The following is a 17,787-nucleotide window of genomic DNA, read 5'->3' on the forward strand; positions in this document are numbered from 1 at the left end:
TACGATCGATTTGAATTTCCATCAGCAAGACGGTATTGTGACAATTTTTCACGAAATACAATGGTATCTGACAAATAGTAATACAAGTAATATTACGTTACACATCAACATTTCGATCCTGCTTCAACTACACAGCTTCAACTGCATACACACGATCCAGTTTTCCAAGCCTTGCCAGTGCAGTCGCCCTCAGTTATAAATCCACCATTGCACTGACGAACGCGATAACGTTTTCCTGTGTTGCAGTGGCAACCAGACCACCCACTGTAAGGCGACCACATAGCTGTTGAAACACAGGATGTACACGAATTCATTGCTAGACTTTTTCGAATGTTGTGCTTAGTTAATATTATATTCACAAATAATGCTAAACTTTCTTGATGTACACTCATAAACACAACAGCTACAATTGCTTTCAAATCCTTTCAATGTGCACTTACGGTTTAAACAATCTTGGTTTTTGCAGATCTGTTTTTGGAAGGGTTTTCCTGTTGGACAGTTGTTTGTAGAACATGCTCTGACTCGCATTTTCCTCCCATTTCTACACTGCTTGTTGCACGAAGAGTAGCTTCCCCATGCGTCCCATGTTCCTGTAGTACCTATAAAACAATACAAACTGTAAGTTTAATTTATCGTGCACAAATGACACACATTCAGTTGTCTTACTGTGCCAAAATAAAAAAAATGAAAGCTAGATTAACTCATACATTTTATGGTTTAGAAAATAATTCCACGACGTGTTCCACTCTTCCACTTTTACATTAAAAATCGTAATACCTGGAAAATGGGCATGCATGCTTATGAAGTCCACTACTACATTAAGAACGAAGATATAATCTACAAGAAAAATGTCGTATTAGCAGAAAATGCGTAAATTTTGTCAATGTTACCTGAACATGTACATGAACCGGACTTCCAAGCTTTCCCAGTGCATCCCCGGTCGTTTATGAAACCTCCAAGGCACCGACGAACTGCATAACGTTTTCCTATCTTACAATGACAGCCCGACCATGCGCCATACGGTCCCCATACAGCTAAAACACATGTAAAAAAAAGAATAGTCGCTTTACTGTCGAAACACTTTTTGTTGCATCATATCATAGCGCTATAATTTTTATTTTTTTTACTTACGAGTTAAACAGTCTTGATTGTTGCAACTTGTTTTTTGATAGGGTCTTCCAGTTAAGCAGCTCTCAGTGGAGCAAGTCCTAACTCTCATTTTTCTACCGTTTCCACAAACTTTGTTGCACGAAGAATATTTTCCCCATTCGTTCCATGAACCCCCGACAGTCGTTGTTGGTGGAATTGGTGTTATTGTTGTTGTCGTTGTTGTTGTTGCTGTTGTTGTTGTGGTTGTTGGTGGTGGAATGAGGCTTATAGCTGGAACTGCAGGTCAAATATGCAACTTGAGTTGGTCAAACCAAACTCTGTGGCTTAACAATTCGGAAGTACTTATAATCGTGTTTTGCATTAACTTTAAATGAAAGAAATGGATAAACTCAAGTCGATATAACTTATATTACCACGTTTTTGGTTTCTGTCTTTTTACCAGTGAAATCACAATCGTGCATTTTAGAGGGACAAAACAATGCCTAGAAAATTTATCTACCAGCATTAGCACAAAGAGGAATTTCACACTCTTCCCATCTTTTTCTAGGATCTGTTGTGTAGCACCATGGTCCTTTAATATTAGCGTCAGCATTTCTGCAGTAATTGCTTTCCAATCCAGCGCCAGTTACCACATCAGGATCACTGTTAAAATTAAAGCTATTTAAAAACTATAAATGAAAATACTCATGTCTCATGGGTTTTTGAAGAATTATAAAGAACTGTTTGCTGTTTTAACAAAGTAGTGTAGTGTTAAAAGATAGCGTTTCGTCAACTGACCGGAATTTCTTTAATTTATGCCGTATGTTTTTAACTCGCTAAACTTTGTGCAGATTTCCATGGTCAATACTAATTAAGCTTAGTTTTTAACACCCAATATTCACATAGGCAAACAAAAATTACATGCTTGTATTTGCACCAAAGCATGTCTATAGCGTTTATCCCTGACCCCTACGGGGTAACATTCCTCGATAATTACATTAGATTTTTTGACACTTAGCAGACACTTAAACACTGGAACAGTTAAAATACAATATGTGCGAATGAGGAGATGTCGAGTTCCATGCTTGACAAGTTTTTCCACTTTTTGTTGTCGTTTTAGTTCCTCTGTAACTGAAACCACGATCCAGGGGATGATAGCAATCCAAAGTTTCCGGAATTCCTCGTTTTCCGTTGCATGAATGCATGATATTCATCTGAATTTGATCTTCGTGGGAAGGGCAAAAGCGTTGTCTGGCATATCCACTGCCGTCTAGGCTGACAAAATAAATCCACATAAAGGTTCGTGTATTTGCTACTTTCTGAAGTGAATATTACTTTGTGATAGTCCGTTGTCCGTTTTTAGAAAACGCCCAGGAACTGTAATGCATGATCGATCCAAAATCATATGGCGAGTTATACGAGTCAACTTCATCGGCTGATCTGATATAGAAATTATGTTCCTGTCCTAAAAACAATTTGACTGAGGTAAATCAATAAACCGGGTGCTCGAACGTCAAACTTGTTGGTTGAAGGTCTTACCAGATTGAATGTTGTCAAAGTGGATCAGTACGTAATTGTCTCTGTCTGGACGGGATTGTTCGTGCCATATTCCTAAAGCGTGCATAGCTTCGTGTTCAACGATTCCAACATCATCACATCCATCCTTGAGGGAAATCTATTAGGGATAGAATTAAAGCGTTATCAGACAACACTCATGCAAATCCTTCATGAATTTTAACGTATTGTTAATTTTACCGCTTTTTCTACCTGTTGAATGCCACCAGTTCTTCCAATGTACGACCAACATCCGTCACCTTCAAAAAATTCAAGTTTGTCGATATCGTCTGGAAGTGCTGGCTCAAACTTTAGACAAGTTATTGCATTGAGCACTCCAAGTCCACCAATTATTGCGTTTTTGTGACTTTCACTGACTTCTGCAGACGTAAATATGTAGCTTTATTTTTTGTTGGAAAATCCGCGCCAACATGTGTTAAAAGTTTCTTCTTATCGATTTTGTGCATTGACTAGTGTCCAATTGTTTTATCCTAGAAAATTAAAAATCGTTGGTCCGTTTTTTAAACTTCAATGAAATGTTCGTAATTGAAACTTAAAGCTGGAATCTCCCAGTCCGTTGCTTGGTGGATGAAGACTAAAAAGCCAAATAGAATCTATTTGAATGAGATACTGACGATGCTGTAATAGCGAAATATATATATCTTTAAAACCAAAGGGTGAACGACTAAGTGTTTTTCTGAACTTACATTCAATGAAATGTGTCAGAAATTTGTGACTTGTAAAGGTTTCTTATGGTTACACACAGTTTTATTGAATCAACGACACCCGTGCGGATAAATTTCAGTATGGTGATCTTTAAAAGTATTAAAAAGCCAATGCGAAATCCCAAAGCAACCTACATTTACCATCTTTTGAAAACACTTTTGCGCCTGTCCTGGAACTAGAAAAAAAGCAGTTATATTCAGTAGTATTGAAAAAGTAGGAAAACGTCTGATGTGGGACACTGCACACAATTATTAACAATAATTACCAAGATCAGAAGTCAGGTAAAACGGAACTCTGGTGTATCCTTCTGTTGTAATTTCATTCCATCGATTTTTACTTTTAGCAACAGCTTTTCCGGTTCTAGCTTTAATATCTTCCCATTCAATAACTGAAATGTTTAAATTACTAAAATACACAAGCTATTTGCAATAAAAGCCAGTTTGATCTTGAAAGGCAAGTCAAGCAACGGTCTTCAATGTTTTTCATCATGTATAAATAGAATATGGCTTGTTGTAAAATTTCAAACTGTATTTTCAATAAAAAGCTTTATCAGCTGAAACATGTAGTCTAATTTTGTTGACAATTTTTGTAATCTGTTTAGCAAACCCTGTCCAGTGCATGGTACGTAATTTTGGTTTCTTTTCGCTAACAAGAAATTGCTACCTGTCATTCTAACATCGTCACGTTGCACATAACAAATACATTTGCAGATCTCCGAGTCAAGTTTGCCGATTCCAGTATTGCACTTCTTATCACAATCCATTGGATCGCAACTTTCTGCAAATCGTGGTTGAATAATTAAACCTGTATATTTTTAAGATATCTTGACGTTCATTTTAGATCAACACTTCGTTGTGAGAGTAGAACAAAAGTGTTATATCAAGTGAACACCTAAATAACCATTATGTGTAGTTTTGTCGCGGCACATAGAAGTAAGTTATTAAGTACAAATTGAGTTGTGATATTGCTTCAAACTAGTGCAGAGGTTTATAAACAGTGAGCCTGGGTGCACTGTTGGGCCATAAAATAACTAAAAAGTTAGTTTATGTGATATAACCCCAACGTAAAACCATTGATTTTTCCATGTTACTGCCAATAGTGCCTCTTGTAGACTTTTGGTTAATGTATAGGTGCGCCCTGGAGTAAAAATATTTGAGAAACACTGACCTAATGGTTACAGCTGGTCGCTATTATTCACAGATCGCAAACCACTTGACATATAGGACAATACACACAGTAAACAACAAAAATACAATTATTTTTTACTTACCTGCAATTGAAACAAAATACAAAAAAGTTAAGCGTATTAATATTTTTTCCATTGTACTTTTTGCTGTCTTCAAAATTTCCCACAAACTGCTCGATACTTGTTTGTCGGTTTAAAACTCGTTGGTTTAACCATACATGCAGGTGGCAAGAGAATATTTCCCTACAACCTATTGCAACAATACATGATTTCGTATATGAAGCGCAGGGCCTTGTCTATTGTGTTTCGCGATGCAATAAGCTAATCATTGTTGTAGGTGCGGAAAACAGGATACATGAACAAACATGTTTTGATGGTGCTGCCTTCAAGCATACCTGGAGCTTTTTAGTTTAAATGGAAACTCATGCTTGCTAAGAATGACCTAAGCTTGCTAAGAATCACCTGTTTTACCTGAAAATCATTTTTGATTAGATTTTTCCAATGCGTGTTGGAATTCGTTATGATGTCTCAAAGCAAAACAGCAAGCCGAAAACACCTGCGCTAAGTTTTTTTTCAAAAATTTTACAGGGTTCGAACCCAGGACTCTGCCGGGGACGAATCCCGATCAGTTTTTTTATGTCTGTATGTGGGTCAGGCGCGCCAGACCATTCGGCCAAGTTCCTGCCCTCACCTGCGCAAAGTTAGAACGTTATGCAACGCGATAAGGGGAAAGCGCACGTATTGGAAAATGTTTAACATTCTGCAGCTACACTGTGTCACAAGTTTGAGACGAAAATATTGACCACATTTACAGATTTCATTGAAATCTTTGCGTACATATGACGATGGATCAATGAATTTACTTTTACACCGGACAACTACGCAGTTTCATTTTGTTGTATGGCAGAGATATACACTTACATAAAAAACACAATCTCAACGATGGGTAAACTGGTTTCGGAAATTGCATTGATGTCTAAAAATATGAGTTTAATGCACATTCGAATTTGAACAGTTTGTACGCAGCCTCAATACAATTAAAAATTGGCTGAGTTGATCACAATTATTGGACAACCAGCTGTTCTGTTTGTTTATTGACCAACTGACCTTACGAAGACCCACACCATAACCTACGACATAAAAGTACACACCTCCTTAATCCAAATTCTTACACGTTCAAAATAGTGTTATTACCACATGTCTTTCATCAACAGCTTTTTTACGCTATGGTTTGTTAGTTGATTTCCTTTTTCTCCCCAAAGAGTGGATAACGCTCAAACTCGTGACCTTCCGTCCAGATTTTGGTGCTTTAATGTTAGTTCAATAGATTATTTTTTGTCTTAACAAAAAAATTGTCATAATACAAACACCTTGGAAATGAATTTTAGGGTCATGTAGATCGGAAAACAAAGTTGGACACTTTCAACTAAATACGTTATATCCTTCGTATTTTGCATGATGTATTAGTTATTACTTTTTACTTTGATCTATCCTCATCAACTTCTAAAACTTGCACTATTGCACCTTGTGAGATTGGTTTCCCAAAACTGAAAGACTATTTTTTCCTCTTATTGCAGGCTTTACGGAAATTATGCAGTAAATTTATTTTGGTTTAAATTGTTACTTAGATTTCACAGAAATGTTTTATACAACTGTTGCTTATATTTAAGTAAATACTTCGGAAATAAACTTGCCGGGGTTTCTTGTTTTCATGCAAAATTACTTTGCACATCAAATTAAAAAGGCAAACATATTAGCAGATTTTTTTTATTCTGATTAGAATGAAGGGACACACGACAAGATACAGCATTTTTAGCTAATCAAAGAAAACGAAAGCAGGCAGAATTTCAATCAAAACTTGGTCCAACAGCACAAAATAGTTAAAGCAATTGTATGATCGATTTGAATTTCCATCAGCAAGACGGTATTGTGACAATTTTCACGAAATACAATGGTATCCGACCACTTTAACATTAAACTCTGACATAGCAATACAAGTAATATTACGTTACACATCAACATTTCGATCCTGCTTCACAGCTTTAAGTACATGTACACGATCCAATTTTCCAAGCCCTGCCAGTGCAGTCGCCCTCAGTTATAAATCCACCATTGCACTGACGAACGCGATAACGTTTTCCTGTGTTGCATTGGCAACCAGACCACCCACTGTAAGGCGACCACATGGCTGTTGAAACACAAGATGAAACGGTAAAAAATCAAAAGCCATTTTTTCATGTAAACAAATGTGTTGCTTGACTTTTTCGAATGTTGTGCTTAGTTAATATTTTGTCCACAAATAATGCTAAACTTTCTTGATGTACACACCTAAACACAACGGCTACTGAATTTGCTATGAAATCCTTTCAATGGCTACTTACGGGTTGAACAATCTTGGTTTTTGCAGATCTTTTTTTGGAAGGGTTTGCCTGTTGGACAGTTGTTTGTAGAACATGCTCTGACTCGCATTTTCCTCCCATTTCCACACTGTTTGTTGCACGAAGAGTAGCTTCCCCATGCGTCCCATGTTCCTGTAGCACCTATTAAGAAATTTTAACACAAACTGTAGGTTAGATTTTGCCCAATACAAAATACACTCATTCAGTTGTCTCAAAGTGCTAGAATTAATAAAAAAAAATGAAAGCTACATCAATGTATACATTAGAACTTGTGGTTTGGGGACGACTCACAACACGGCAATCTTACTTTCATGTGAGACCATGTCACATAACGCTTTATAATACAGTGCAGCTGCAGCGCGTTCGGCTATCATTCACTAATTGTGCCCACCACTGCTTTGCCCTCCAAAACGTTTTACCGTTGCGCAGCTATTTCCGGGTCGGTGATGGGTGATTGTTTTAGTGCAATCGCGTCGCTATATGTTATTCAACTAAGCGAAATAAACTCAACTCGCGACTTAAAAAAACAATATGCGGTTCACAGAGTATGTGCGTGTCATTCTATCCAAGGCCTACTCGTGCATAAAACACAAAGCCATAATTTGCGTTAAAAATATTGTCGTATGTGGGTCTACTAAGTGGCAGTCAAGAAAAAAAAGAGTGACAATGTTTACAGTCGAGTAAGAAGGGCTATATGTTTAACTTGAGATAGTGGAGACATTTATTGCGCTATGCGTCATAAACAAGCCGGAGTCTCAGACGTGCTCCTTGCAAATGGGTTGCCCTCCTCGCAACTAACCCAACATCGATTTAAAGGATATTTGGCCATGAGCACTTGTGGGTGACTCCTCTAAAGCAGGGGTCGGCAACATTTTTTGCACTGCGGACCGGTTTTAATCCTGAAATTTAATCACAGACCGGCTTTCAAAAAAATACAAATATTCAGCAACAGAAACGCAAAAATTAGTTTGTCATCCCCCGAGGGCGACCAACAAATATTTAAAAGCATTTAATCTGAAAATGTACGCGGCCTGGTAACGAACTCCTCGCGGACCGGCACTGGGCCGCGGGCCGGTGGTTGCCGACCACTGCTCTAAAGTATTATGAAACTCAAAAAATAACAAATAAAATATCGATAATCGAACTTTATTAATGTAAAACTATTGCCATGCATAGCTTTTACTGCGTTGGAAAAAACACAGTAACCTAATTCATACCGAGTTGGGCAAAGTTATCCTCAAAAATAGATTTTCACAAAGAATTGCGATCTCACATATAATTCATTAGTAAAAATGAATGTAGTAAATCTTACCTGAACATGTACATGACCTAGACTTCCAAGCTTTTCCAGTGCACTCTCCTTCGTTTATATAACCTCCAACGCACTGGCGAACTGCATAACGTTTTCTTCTGTTGCAATGACAACCCGACCATGCGCCATACGGTCCCCATACAGCTAAAACACAAATTATAAAATTAGTCGCTTTTCCGGAGAAACAATTCTCGGTGTGGTCTGATGTAGCGCACCGTAACAATTATTTTTGCTTACAAGTTTTTTTTTTTTCTACTTACGAGTGGAACAGTCTTGATTGTTGCATGTTGCTTTTTGGAATGCTCTTCCAGTGGAACATCTGCCAGTGGAGCAAGTCCTAACTCGCATTTTCTTTCCATTTCCACACAGTTTGTTGCACGAAGAATAATCGCCCCATTCGTTCCATGTTCCCTCAGGGGTGAGCAAAATTTCGGGCACTGCAAATTACAAACGATTGACAGAAAACCCAAACAAATCTAATTATAGACCATATATATTCTATATGATCTATATTATAGATCACTTTAATGTAATCTATGAGAATTCCGTGTTGATTTCTTGACACATGGGAAATGGGACGCTTTACAACATGTATCAACTTCCTATGCGATATTTAGAAGCAAATACAAGAAATTTATTTTTTATTCAACACATATTTTTAAACTTCCTAATCATTTTACAGAAATTGTTTGAAAAGCTGTACGCATTCAAATCGATATATATGGCCAGGTTTTTTTGGTCTGTTATTTATCAGTGAAATCAAAATGGTGCATTTGAAGGTACAAAAATATATGTCCAGAAAAGATCTACCTGCATTTGCGCAATGCGGAATCCCACATTCTTCCCATCTTGTGTTAGAATCTGTTGTGTAGCACCAAGGCCCTCCAGTACCTGCATCTGCATTTCTGCAGTAGTTGTTTTCCAAACCAGCGCCAGTCACGATGTCGGGATCACTGTTAAAATTTAAGCTGTTTAAATCTCATCTAGCCAGCTATGGGTTGTATCGGGATTTGTTGAAATTACGCCATATGTTATAAAACCTATTCCTCTCGTTAACCTCAATTTATTCCCATGTTTTTTTAACACGCAAAATATTTACTTCAAGCACCATAAATCTGCATCGTGATAGTTTTGCATACTTAAATTCTGGCCCCAAAGCATGTCAAATTTACCCTTAAGGATATGAGAACTTGGTGTTTCAAAATATGCAATGATCCTAATAAACGCGTGTTTTATGGGACGTCGAAACGTCAGTTGTTTGCAATAAAACTTCTGAAAGGGTAATATTCATTTATCTTCGTTTACCCTTTACCACTTGGTAGCGAAATTATCCCCGGATTATAAGATATGAAATTTTGGTACGACTAGCAAGCACCTAAACAGGTGACATACTGATAATGAAAGTGAGGAGACGTCAAGTTCCATGCTTGGCAGGTTTTTCCGGTTTTCGTTGTCGATTGGGTTCCTCTGTAACTGAAACCACGATCCAGTGGATGATAGCAATCACTAGTTTCCGGAATTCCTCGTTTCCCGTTGCACGAATGCATTGCATTTATCTGAATTTGATCTTCATGGGAAGGGCAATACTGTTGTCTAGTGTATCCGCTTCCGTCAATTCTGGCAAAATAAACAAAAATAAAGGTTTGTATATTCGCTAATCTCTGATGTCTATAATACTTTGTGATAGTCCGTTGTCCGTTGTCAGAAAACGCATATGACGAGTAATGCATGACCGATCCAAAATCATATGGGGAGCCATACGACTCAATTTCATTGGCTGGCTTCTTATAAAAATTGTGTTCTTTTCCTGAAAACAAATTAACTACGGTAATCAACAAAACAAACTTTTTGTGTTAAAACGCTAAGTTTGGTGGTTATAAAGATCTAACCAGGTATGATGTTGTCGGTGTGGATCAAGACGTAATTGTCTCTGTCTGGACGGGATTGTTCGTGCCAAACTCCTAAAGCGTGCATAACTTCGTGTTCAACAATTCCAACATAATCACATCCATCTTTGAGGGAAATCTGTGTTGTTTGGATTTAGAGTGTTATTAGACAATACTCATTCAAATCCTTGAAACAAGTTTATTTTATTTTACTCAATTCATTTTTAGTTTTAGCTTTTACATATATGGTAGGTGTAGTCATGTAGATGTGCTATTTCTGTCGTTTGACTTGACAGTCGCAGTATTTATCACGCTAGCCCTCAAAGTGTAAAAGCGTTTTTTTTTATAATGCGACGCACCACAAACGACAAGTTTACGTGGTAGCAAAGACATATAAAGGCAATTTAAAACATCAGTTTCCGATTGGGATGAAATATGCCTGCTTGTAGGATATGTCGATTATAAGTGTCAATCGTTGTGTTATAATCCTTCAGTCCCACTATTTACAGCATTTTGCCTTTTTAATAGTACGTGAAACGAGACAAACTTTAAACAAGTCTGAATGTATTAAGATTTCGACAGTTTGTACATTATTCTTAGGATTATTAAGCACAGTGCTGATCACTGTGTTTGATTTAACAACACCAAACTTTCTCATGGTTATCTACTGAAATACTTTGTTTACAACTTTGCATGTGTGGGGACCCAAATGTTTCTGTTAGGGGAAACAAATACGTTATAAAAAACAGCGATTAATATGTAACCCAAGGTAAAAAATTGTGAGGAATATGTTATGTTTCAAAAAAGGCCATAGTGTATGTGCAATGGCAAAATGTGCTAATCCACCTATCTGGGTTTAAGTTAACGTTTGAAACTATGTGAAAAATAATTGTTTGCTTTTACCTGTTGAGTTCCACCAGTTCTTCCTATGTACGACCAACATCCCGTACCATTGAAAAATTCAATTTTGTCAATATCATCCGGAAGTGCCGGCTCAAACTTTAGACACGTAATTGCATTGAGCACTCCAAGTCCACCAATTATTGCATTTCTGTGGCTTTCACTAGCCTCTGCAGACGTAAAAGATAGTTTTATTTTCTTTGTTGGGCAATTGGTCACATGACAAAAATGTGCAATATGTTTTTATTGATTTTTTATTTTTTTGCGCATTGAAATGTTTTAACCTTACCTACCAAATTAACTGTTTGAATTTTATTATCATGTATTAGAAATTCGCGTTTTGCAAAGTTTTTCTAAGACACAATGTTCTTTAATAAAAAGATCTCAAAGAAAGCAATCCCTCAACCGTAATGAAGCTGCTTTCTTCCAACTAGTTCCTGAGTACCCCGTTTAATCTTTGGAAAATAATTTCGGCTACCACAAAAACATATGAGCGTATTACAAGAATGAAAGTGCATAGGGAAAAACAACACCGCACACAATGACTAACAATTATTACCAATTTCAGGAGTCAGGCAAAACGGAACTCTTATGCATCCTTCTGCGTTTGTTTCCATCCATTTACCCTTATTGTTTGCGACAGCTTTTCCGACTCCGTCTTCTATTTCTTTCCACTTACTTACTGAAATGTTTAAAATACTCGGAAACAAAATACAACAATTGTACACGCTGCTTCAAATAAAAGATAGGTTTATCTCAAACAGGAAGCCAAAACCCGACCCTTATCAAAAAGCAAGCCCATGGCCCGAAAGCGATAGAGCTACTAATGTAAGAACTCAAGTTACAAAAAATCTGCTAAATACCGATAGAGAGCTCAAATAGCACAGTTATTTAATTTAACGGTGAGGCTAGGACGGAATTTTACGGGAAAGGCAAGCCCGAACTCTTGCAACTCTCCCTTGTTGTAAAAACTCAAACTAATTTTACAATAAAAAAAGTCATGCAACTTGACATGTGATTGTTTTGAAAATGTTTGTAATCTATTGAGCAAACCCCGTCTAGTGCATTGGACGTAAACTTTGTACTTCTTGTTTAAAAACGAGAAACTCTTACCTTTCATTCGAATGTCGTCACGTTGCACATAACAAATGCATTCACAGAGTTCCAGGTCAAGTCTGCCGATTCCAGTATCACATTTTATATCACAGTTGATTGGCGGGCAACTTTCTGTAAATTATTGATCAATGATTAAACCGTGTTTTACTTTATCAAGGTTCATTTTGATATCAATATTTCGTTATTAGGGTATGTTTGGACTTAACTTAGTAAACTGTAGCTGTAAAGTTATATTTTTTTCCTTGCTAGTACATAGACGCGGTAGCAAAAGAAAACAATGTCCTTGTAAAAAACACGCAAACACATTTTTGTACTCACCCGCTAAGACACAATACAATGAGGCTAAAAGTATGAAAAACTTTTTCATGGTTATTAAAAACAAATCCTGTCTGCTTTTTGTGCGGTCCTGAAATCTCCTACAACCTGCTGGATACTGATTTGTCTGTTTGAAACGTGTCAGTTTAACCATATACGTTTGTGGTAAGAGATATTACCCTACAATCAATGGGTGCAATACATGCTTCCGTAAATTATTCTTCGCCCTTTGTCTAATGTGTTTCGCGGTACCGTATGTGACTCATCGTGCCGGTGTGGTAAATAAGATCTATGGACAAACATGTTTTGATGCTGCCCTAAATATTGCCAGCATATATGCTTGGCTTTCGGGCTTTTGAGTTTAATTTGAGAACAAATACGTGCGAAAAATGACGTAAGTTAGAAAAAAAGTTGACTGGTAAAATTGTTTTTGACCCGAGCTTTAATACCCATGTTTTGGGTATATCACATTAAGTATATAAGTAATGCTGGGAACTTTTAGAAAATTAGAATACCTGTCCATAACTTCCAACTATCATACAACATTTTTGTTACCTATAAAATATATTTCGAATCAGATATTTCCAGTCTGTGTTGAAAGTCGTAACGATGACTCGATTAGCAAGCCAAAAACACCTGCGCAAATAGAACATTATGCAACGAAACGTGGAGAGCACACCAAGTGGAAAATGTTGAACGTGCTTTGTAATAAATGGTTTCTGCTGAGGATTATGTATTAATATATTGCTCACAACCGTTTTATATAGGTGTTGATCAGTGTTACGTATTTAGTCACCCCTAACACGCTGTTAATCTTAATTAGGTTTGTTTGTTCTCAAAGTCCTAAGTTTTATTGGAACGTTTTTTTTTTTGTCAGCAGCTGTACTTTACTTAAGCTTCAAACTAAAAAAGATAGTTATATTTTGTTGCAGAAATATACATTTACAGAAACAAAATCACAATATATGGGTAAACCGGGTAAAAGTAAATCAATAATGCAAGCTACTTTTTATCTTTAAAAATACTGTTTGCACCTGCTGTTTGCACCAGTAATGTATATTGTACCGCCAATGCACAAATTATTTCACACGGAAAAGGATTAGCGTAAACGAATAGCAATATGAACATAAATCATCTGCACAGCTTTTTGCAAAAATTCTAGGGAGAAGTTATTTTCTCCTTGCGTTTGATGTAGGGTTGCATATACATGTATCGAATTCCCAAGAACTTCCTGTACAGTCGCCATCAGTAATAAATCCTCCATTGCACTGACGAACGCGATATCGTTTGCCTGCGCTGCAGTGACAACCGGACCACTCACTGTAAGCCGACCACATAGCTGTTGAAACACAATTTAGTTTGTTGATGTACATATAAATGTGCATAGAAGCGATTTTGAGTTAAGTAGGTTCATTTAAATTTAACAGTTACCAGTTGGAAACGAATCTAATACGATTAGCTATAAGGAGCATTTGACCAGAATTAAGTACAAAGAAACAAAGAAGGGCATTAGGAAGCCTTATTTTCCATTTTTACGCCTACTTACTAGCCAGACAATCTTTATTATTGCAGTTCATTTTTTGATTAGGTTTTCCTATTACACATCTTTCTCCAGAACATGTCCTAATTCGCATTTTCTTCCCAATTCCACACTCCTTGTTGCACGACGAGTAGCTACCCCATGCCGCCCATGTCCCCACTCTCCCTAAAATTCAAATTGTAGTGGGTAATTGTATCGTTTTAAACACAGTACACTGATATGTTCAGTTTCATGAGAAAGGGCCAAATGAACGTAAAAAGGGAAAAATGCTTGATTATTCCAACGTTTCAGCAAATCCTCATGACATCATTTTGTGAAGTCAAGTCTAATTTGACCATTATATTCCTCATCAATTTTATCATGTTTATCAAGTAAACCAAGGTCCATAAGGGCCATGTGTTACAAGGCAAGGAAAGTCTCGTTAAATTAAAGTACTATTTATATATTTTAGGGTAGATATTGGCTATGCATCGCTATCTACACCTGTGCTGGTAAGGTAACAAATCTATGTATGTAAATAATTATTGTATCACACGTATACGCTCTGGCGCCCCCAGTTTTTCCGTGTCGTGGAAAACGCTATTTCACGTGGCAGTGTATAATGATCACATCACACGTAAACGCCATAGCGCCTCCAGTGTTTCCGGCTCGTGGAAAACGCTATTTCACGTGGCAGTGTATAATGATTACATCACACGTAAACGCCATAGCGCCTCCAGTGTTTCCGTCTCGTGGAAAACGCTATTTGACGTGGCAGTGTATAATGATTACATCACACGTAAACGCTATAGCGCCTCCAGTGTTTCCGGCTCGTGGAAAACGCTATTTGACGTGGCGGTGTATTTTTTTTTTCTAACGTGGCAGTGTATAATGATTACATCACACGTAAACGCCATAGCGCCTCCAGTGTTTTCGTCTCGTGGAAAACGCTATTTGACGTGGCAGTGTTGGATCACGTGCGGTAATTTGTGGTTGGTGCATTACGACAGGGTAACGTAGCCTTTGTGTCGGCTTTTTCAAACTGGTTATACAGTTTAATAAAGATTGCAAATTACTGAAAAGTGCAGGTCATTGACAAATTGAAAAGAGGTGAAACACTTAATGCACCAAAGGTTTTCATCCATATATTACAAACTATGATAATTACAACGCCGAATCTTTTTGTGAACTACACCCTCTTTTCATTACACGGGTGATAAGTTTTTATTAGGACCCCCTCTACAGGTTCTACCGACGTTTTATCCTCAGTCAACTTTACTCACTGCGCGCTACACTCAATTCTTGTGTGCCTCCGTCACATAATGCTTCACAATACGGTGTAGCAGCAGCACATTTTGCCGTTATGCATCAATGCCCCCCTTAACGTTTTTGGTGCTCCATAACGTTTCAGCATTGCGCAGCTATTTCCGTCTTGGTATTGTTTTAGTTAGTGCTATTGTGTCGCAATGTTTTCTTTCAACAAGCGAGAAAAACTCAATTCGTGTTGCCACGGATTTCAACATGTATATACATTTCCCGCGCTATGAAAGTATTGCGAACACACGCGTACTTTTTATATGTTTACTTACTGTGGCGTATTATATGATCGAGGTCACTTGTTGCGCTTCTAATATTGAACCTTTTTGCTTTGGAGATAAGTGAGTTATCAAAAAAAGTATTAACTAGTTTATGCAGGTATAAAAACAGTGGACTGAAACTGCTATTGAATGCTGAAAGATTTACAGCGAAACGATTGACCTTTGCTTTTGTATTTGCTAAACTCCAATAGGTATATAATGTTTGCTGTCGACTGTGGGGAGAGTCGTAAGCGTCCTTGTTGTTTCAACTGATTAAGAAACCTGAGAGGATTAACTAATTGGATTCGTATGAAAGGGTTGTGAATCTCGCGCAAAAGCGTGTTGCTATCCCGAACCGATTTGCACGGATTGCAAAAATGACGTTCTACTAACTTTGAAACGCACAAAAATGAGATTTCATAATTTAACCCTAATACGTCCCAGTTTGAACACGAAACAAGCTGAAATAAAGAGCTGTTCGACACAAACATGTCAAAAGTAAATGCTGGTCACTTGCGTTTATTAAACGTACCCGACGAACATAAGCACTTCTCAGACTTCCATGCGTTTCCAGTGCACCCCTCATCGTTTACGACACCTCCAATACACTGGCGAACTCGATATCGTCTTGTTTTATCGCAGTCGCAGCCCGACCATTCTCCATATGGCCTCCATTCGGCTAAAAATTATACATTTGTTAACATTACTTGCATATATATCATTTTGGTTATAGTCAATGAGGTACATTAAACTCGAAAGCTACAGCCCAATTCGTGTCCTTTATAGAAAATAATCGTATCTTTAAAAAAAAATACAGTTTTACGAATATTTTGAAATACACTTTTTCCCCCGTTAAGTGCAATTTCTAGTAACACAAAACTCTTAGCGTATCTACATTTTCTTAAATCTGAATATAGCCTCTTGTACACCATAAATACCAAGTACCTTATTATATCATTTAGTTTATCCTAATTCTTTTTCACAATAGGCTATATCGTTCTCTGCGAATAAAGCTCATCAACGTACCAGTGGAACAGGCTTGATTGTTGCATCTTGCTTTTTGGAATGGTTTTCCAGCTGCACATCTGTTGGTGGAGCAAGTCCTAACTCGCTTTTTTCTTCCCACTCCGCAAGGTTTGTTACATGAAGAATATTCTCCCCATTCGTTCCATGTTCCCTCAACAACTTTTGTGAGAAGTTCAGGGACTAGTCAAATATACATGTTTAATTGTTTAATTAAACTTAGTAGCAAGGGTAATATAGCCTAACTATAATATAACGTTTATATGATTATTAAAACTTTAAATTTTGTGTTGTCTCTCCGCGGGTTTCTTTGTCATTTACCTAATTGACAAGGTTCATATAAAAATGATGCAATAAAAACAGGGAACCAACACTAAAAAATTTCACCTGCGTTTTCACAAATCGGAATATCACATGTTTCCAATTTTTTCTTCGTATCTGTGGTGTAACACCATGGTCCAATGGCTCTGGCATCGGGATTTCTGCAGTAATTGTTTTCCAATCCAGCGCCAGTCACCTCCTGCGGTTTGCTGATAACATTAGCGGTCACTAAAATTTTGTTTTGAAACAATATTTTAGGCAGCTAACGTGAACATACTGGGATCACCCTTAAAGCCTTCATGCAGACTTCTCTTGGAATGTACGTATATGTTGCATAAAATGAGAACTGCTTTAAGCACCTCTATCCCTTTTAGTATACCTACATTTAGGTAAGAGGAAATCAAATAAAAACAACATTTAATCGTTTAAGACGCTTCTTTGCCTATTACAAACTAGTGTTGTTTTAACAACTCAGGTAGTTACGAACAATTTTCTAACAATTAAGCAAGTTTTTACAATTTGTGCCTATGTGGAAATTGCGAGTTCCATGCTTGACAGGATTTTCCAGTTTTGGTAGTCGATTTATTCCCTCTGTAACTGAAACCACGATCCAGCGGATGATAGCAATCAAAAGTTTCCGGAATTCCTCGCTTTCCGTTGCACGAATGCATTGCATTTATTTGTTCTTGGTCCTCATACGAAGGACAAATGCGCTGTGAATTAAATGTGCTCCCATCACGTCTCCTACGAAACAAAACTATTTTGTAGCTTTCGCTTAAAAATTTTGCACAACTATTTACCTTATGATTGGTGGTTCTCCATTTTTGGAAAAAACAAAGGAATCGTAATGCATGACAGATCTCA

At 37.3% G+C, this 17,787-nt stretch overlaps 3 protein-coding genes across 3 annotated transcripts; all 3 read right to left on the minus strand.

Moving 5' to 3' along the window:
- Nucleotides 1-2,420: 2,420 nt before the first annotated feature.
- On the minus strand, nt 2,421-4,132 carry LOC145234447 (zinc metalloproteinase nas-13-like). Its single transcript, XM_080099177.1, has 5 exons — nt 4,033-4,132; nt 3,635-3,757; nt 2,857-3,023; nt 2,629-2,764; nt 2,421-2,554 (listed from the first exon to the last, which is right to left on the minus strand). Exons 1-5 carry the CDS (start codon nt 4,130-4,132, stop codon nt 2,421-2,423), a joined length of 660 nt encoding a protein of 219 aa, XP_079955303.1.
- Nucleotides 4,133-6,323: 2,191 nt separating this feature from the next.
- On the minus strand, nt 6,324-12,715 carry LOC145231933 (zinc metalloproteinase nas-33-like). Its single transcript, XM_080096396.1, has 12 exons — nt 12,487-12,715; nt 12,166-12,279; nt 11,612-11,734; nt 11,056-11,222; nt 10,156-10,291; nt 9,944-10,073; nt 9,659-9,883; nt 9,077-9,219; nt 8,527-8,703; nt 8,267-8,410; nt 6,937-7,095; nt 6,324-6,743 (listed from the first exon to the last, which is right to left on the minus strand). Exons 1-12 carry the CDS (start codon nt 12,635-12,637, stop codon nt 6,598-6,600), a joined length of 1,815 nt encoding a protein of 604 aa, XP_079952522.1. The 5' UTR covers nt 12,638-12,715; the 3' UTR covers nt 6,324-6,597.
- Nucleotides 12,716-13,049: 334 nt separating this feature from the next.
- On the minus strand, nt 13,050-17,783 carry LOC145231935 (adhesion G protein-coupled receptor B3-like). Its single transcript, XM_080096399.1, has 7 exons — nt 17,724-17,783; nt 17,440-17,667; nt 16,990-17,132; nt 16,606-16,785; nt 16,112-16,258; nt 14,030-14,188; nt 13,050-13,822 (listed from the first exon to the last, which is right to left on the minus strand). Exons 1-7 carry the CDS (start codon nt 17,774-17,776, stop codon nt 13,653-13,655), a joined length of 1,080 nt encoding a protein of 359 aa, XP_079952525.1. The 5' UTR covers nt 17,777-17,783; the 3' UTR covers nt 13,050-13,652.
- Nucleotides 17,784-17,787: the final 4 nt, after the last annotated feature.

Source organism: Phallusia mammillata, chromosome 6 (assembly GCF_965637545.1).
Source record: "Phallusia mammillata chromosome 6, kaPhaMamm4.hap1.1, whole genome shotgun sequence".
Classification (NCBI taxonomy): domain Eukaryota; kingdom Metazoa; phylum Chordata; class Ascidiacea; order Phlebobranchia; family Ascidiidae; genus Phallusia; species Phallusia mammillata.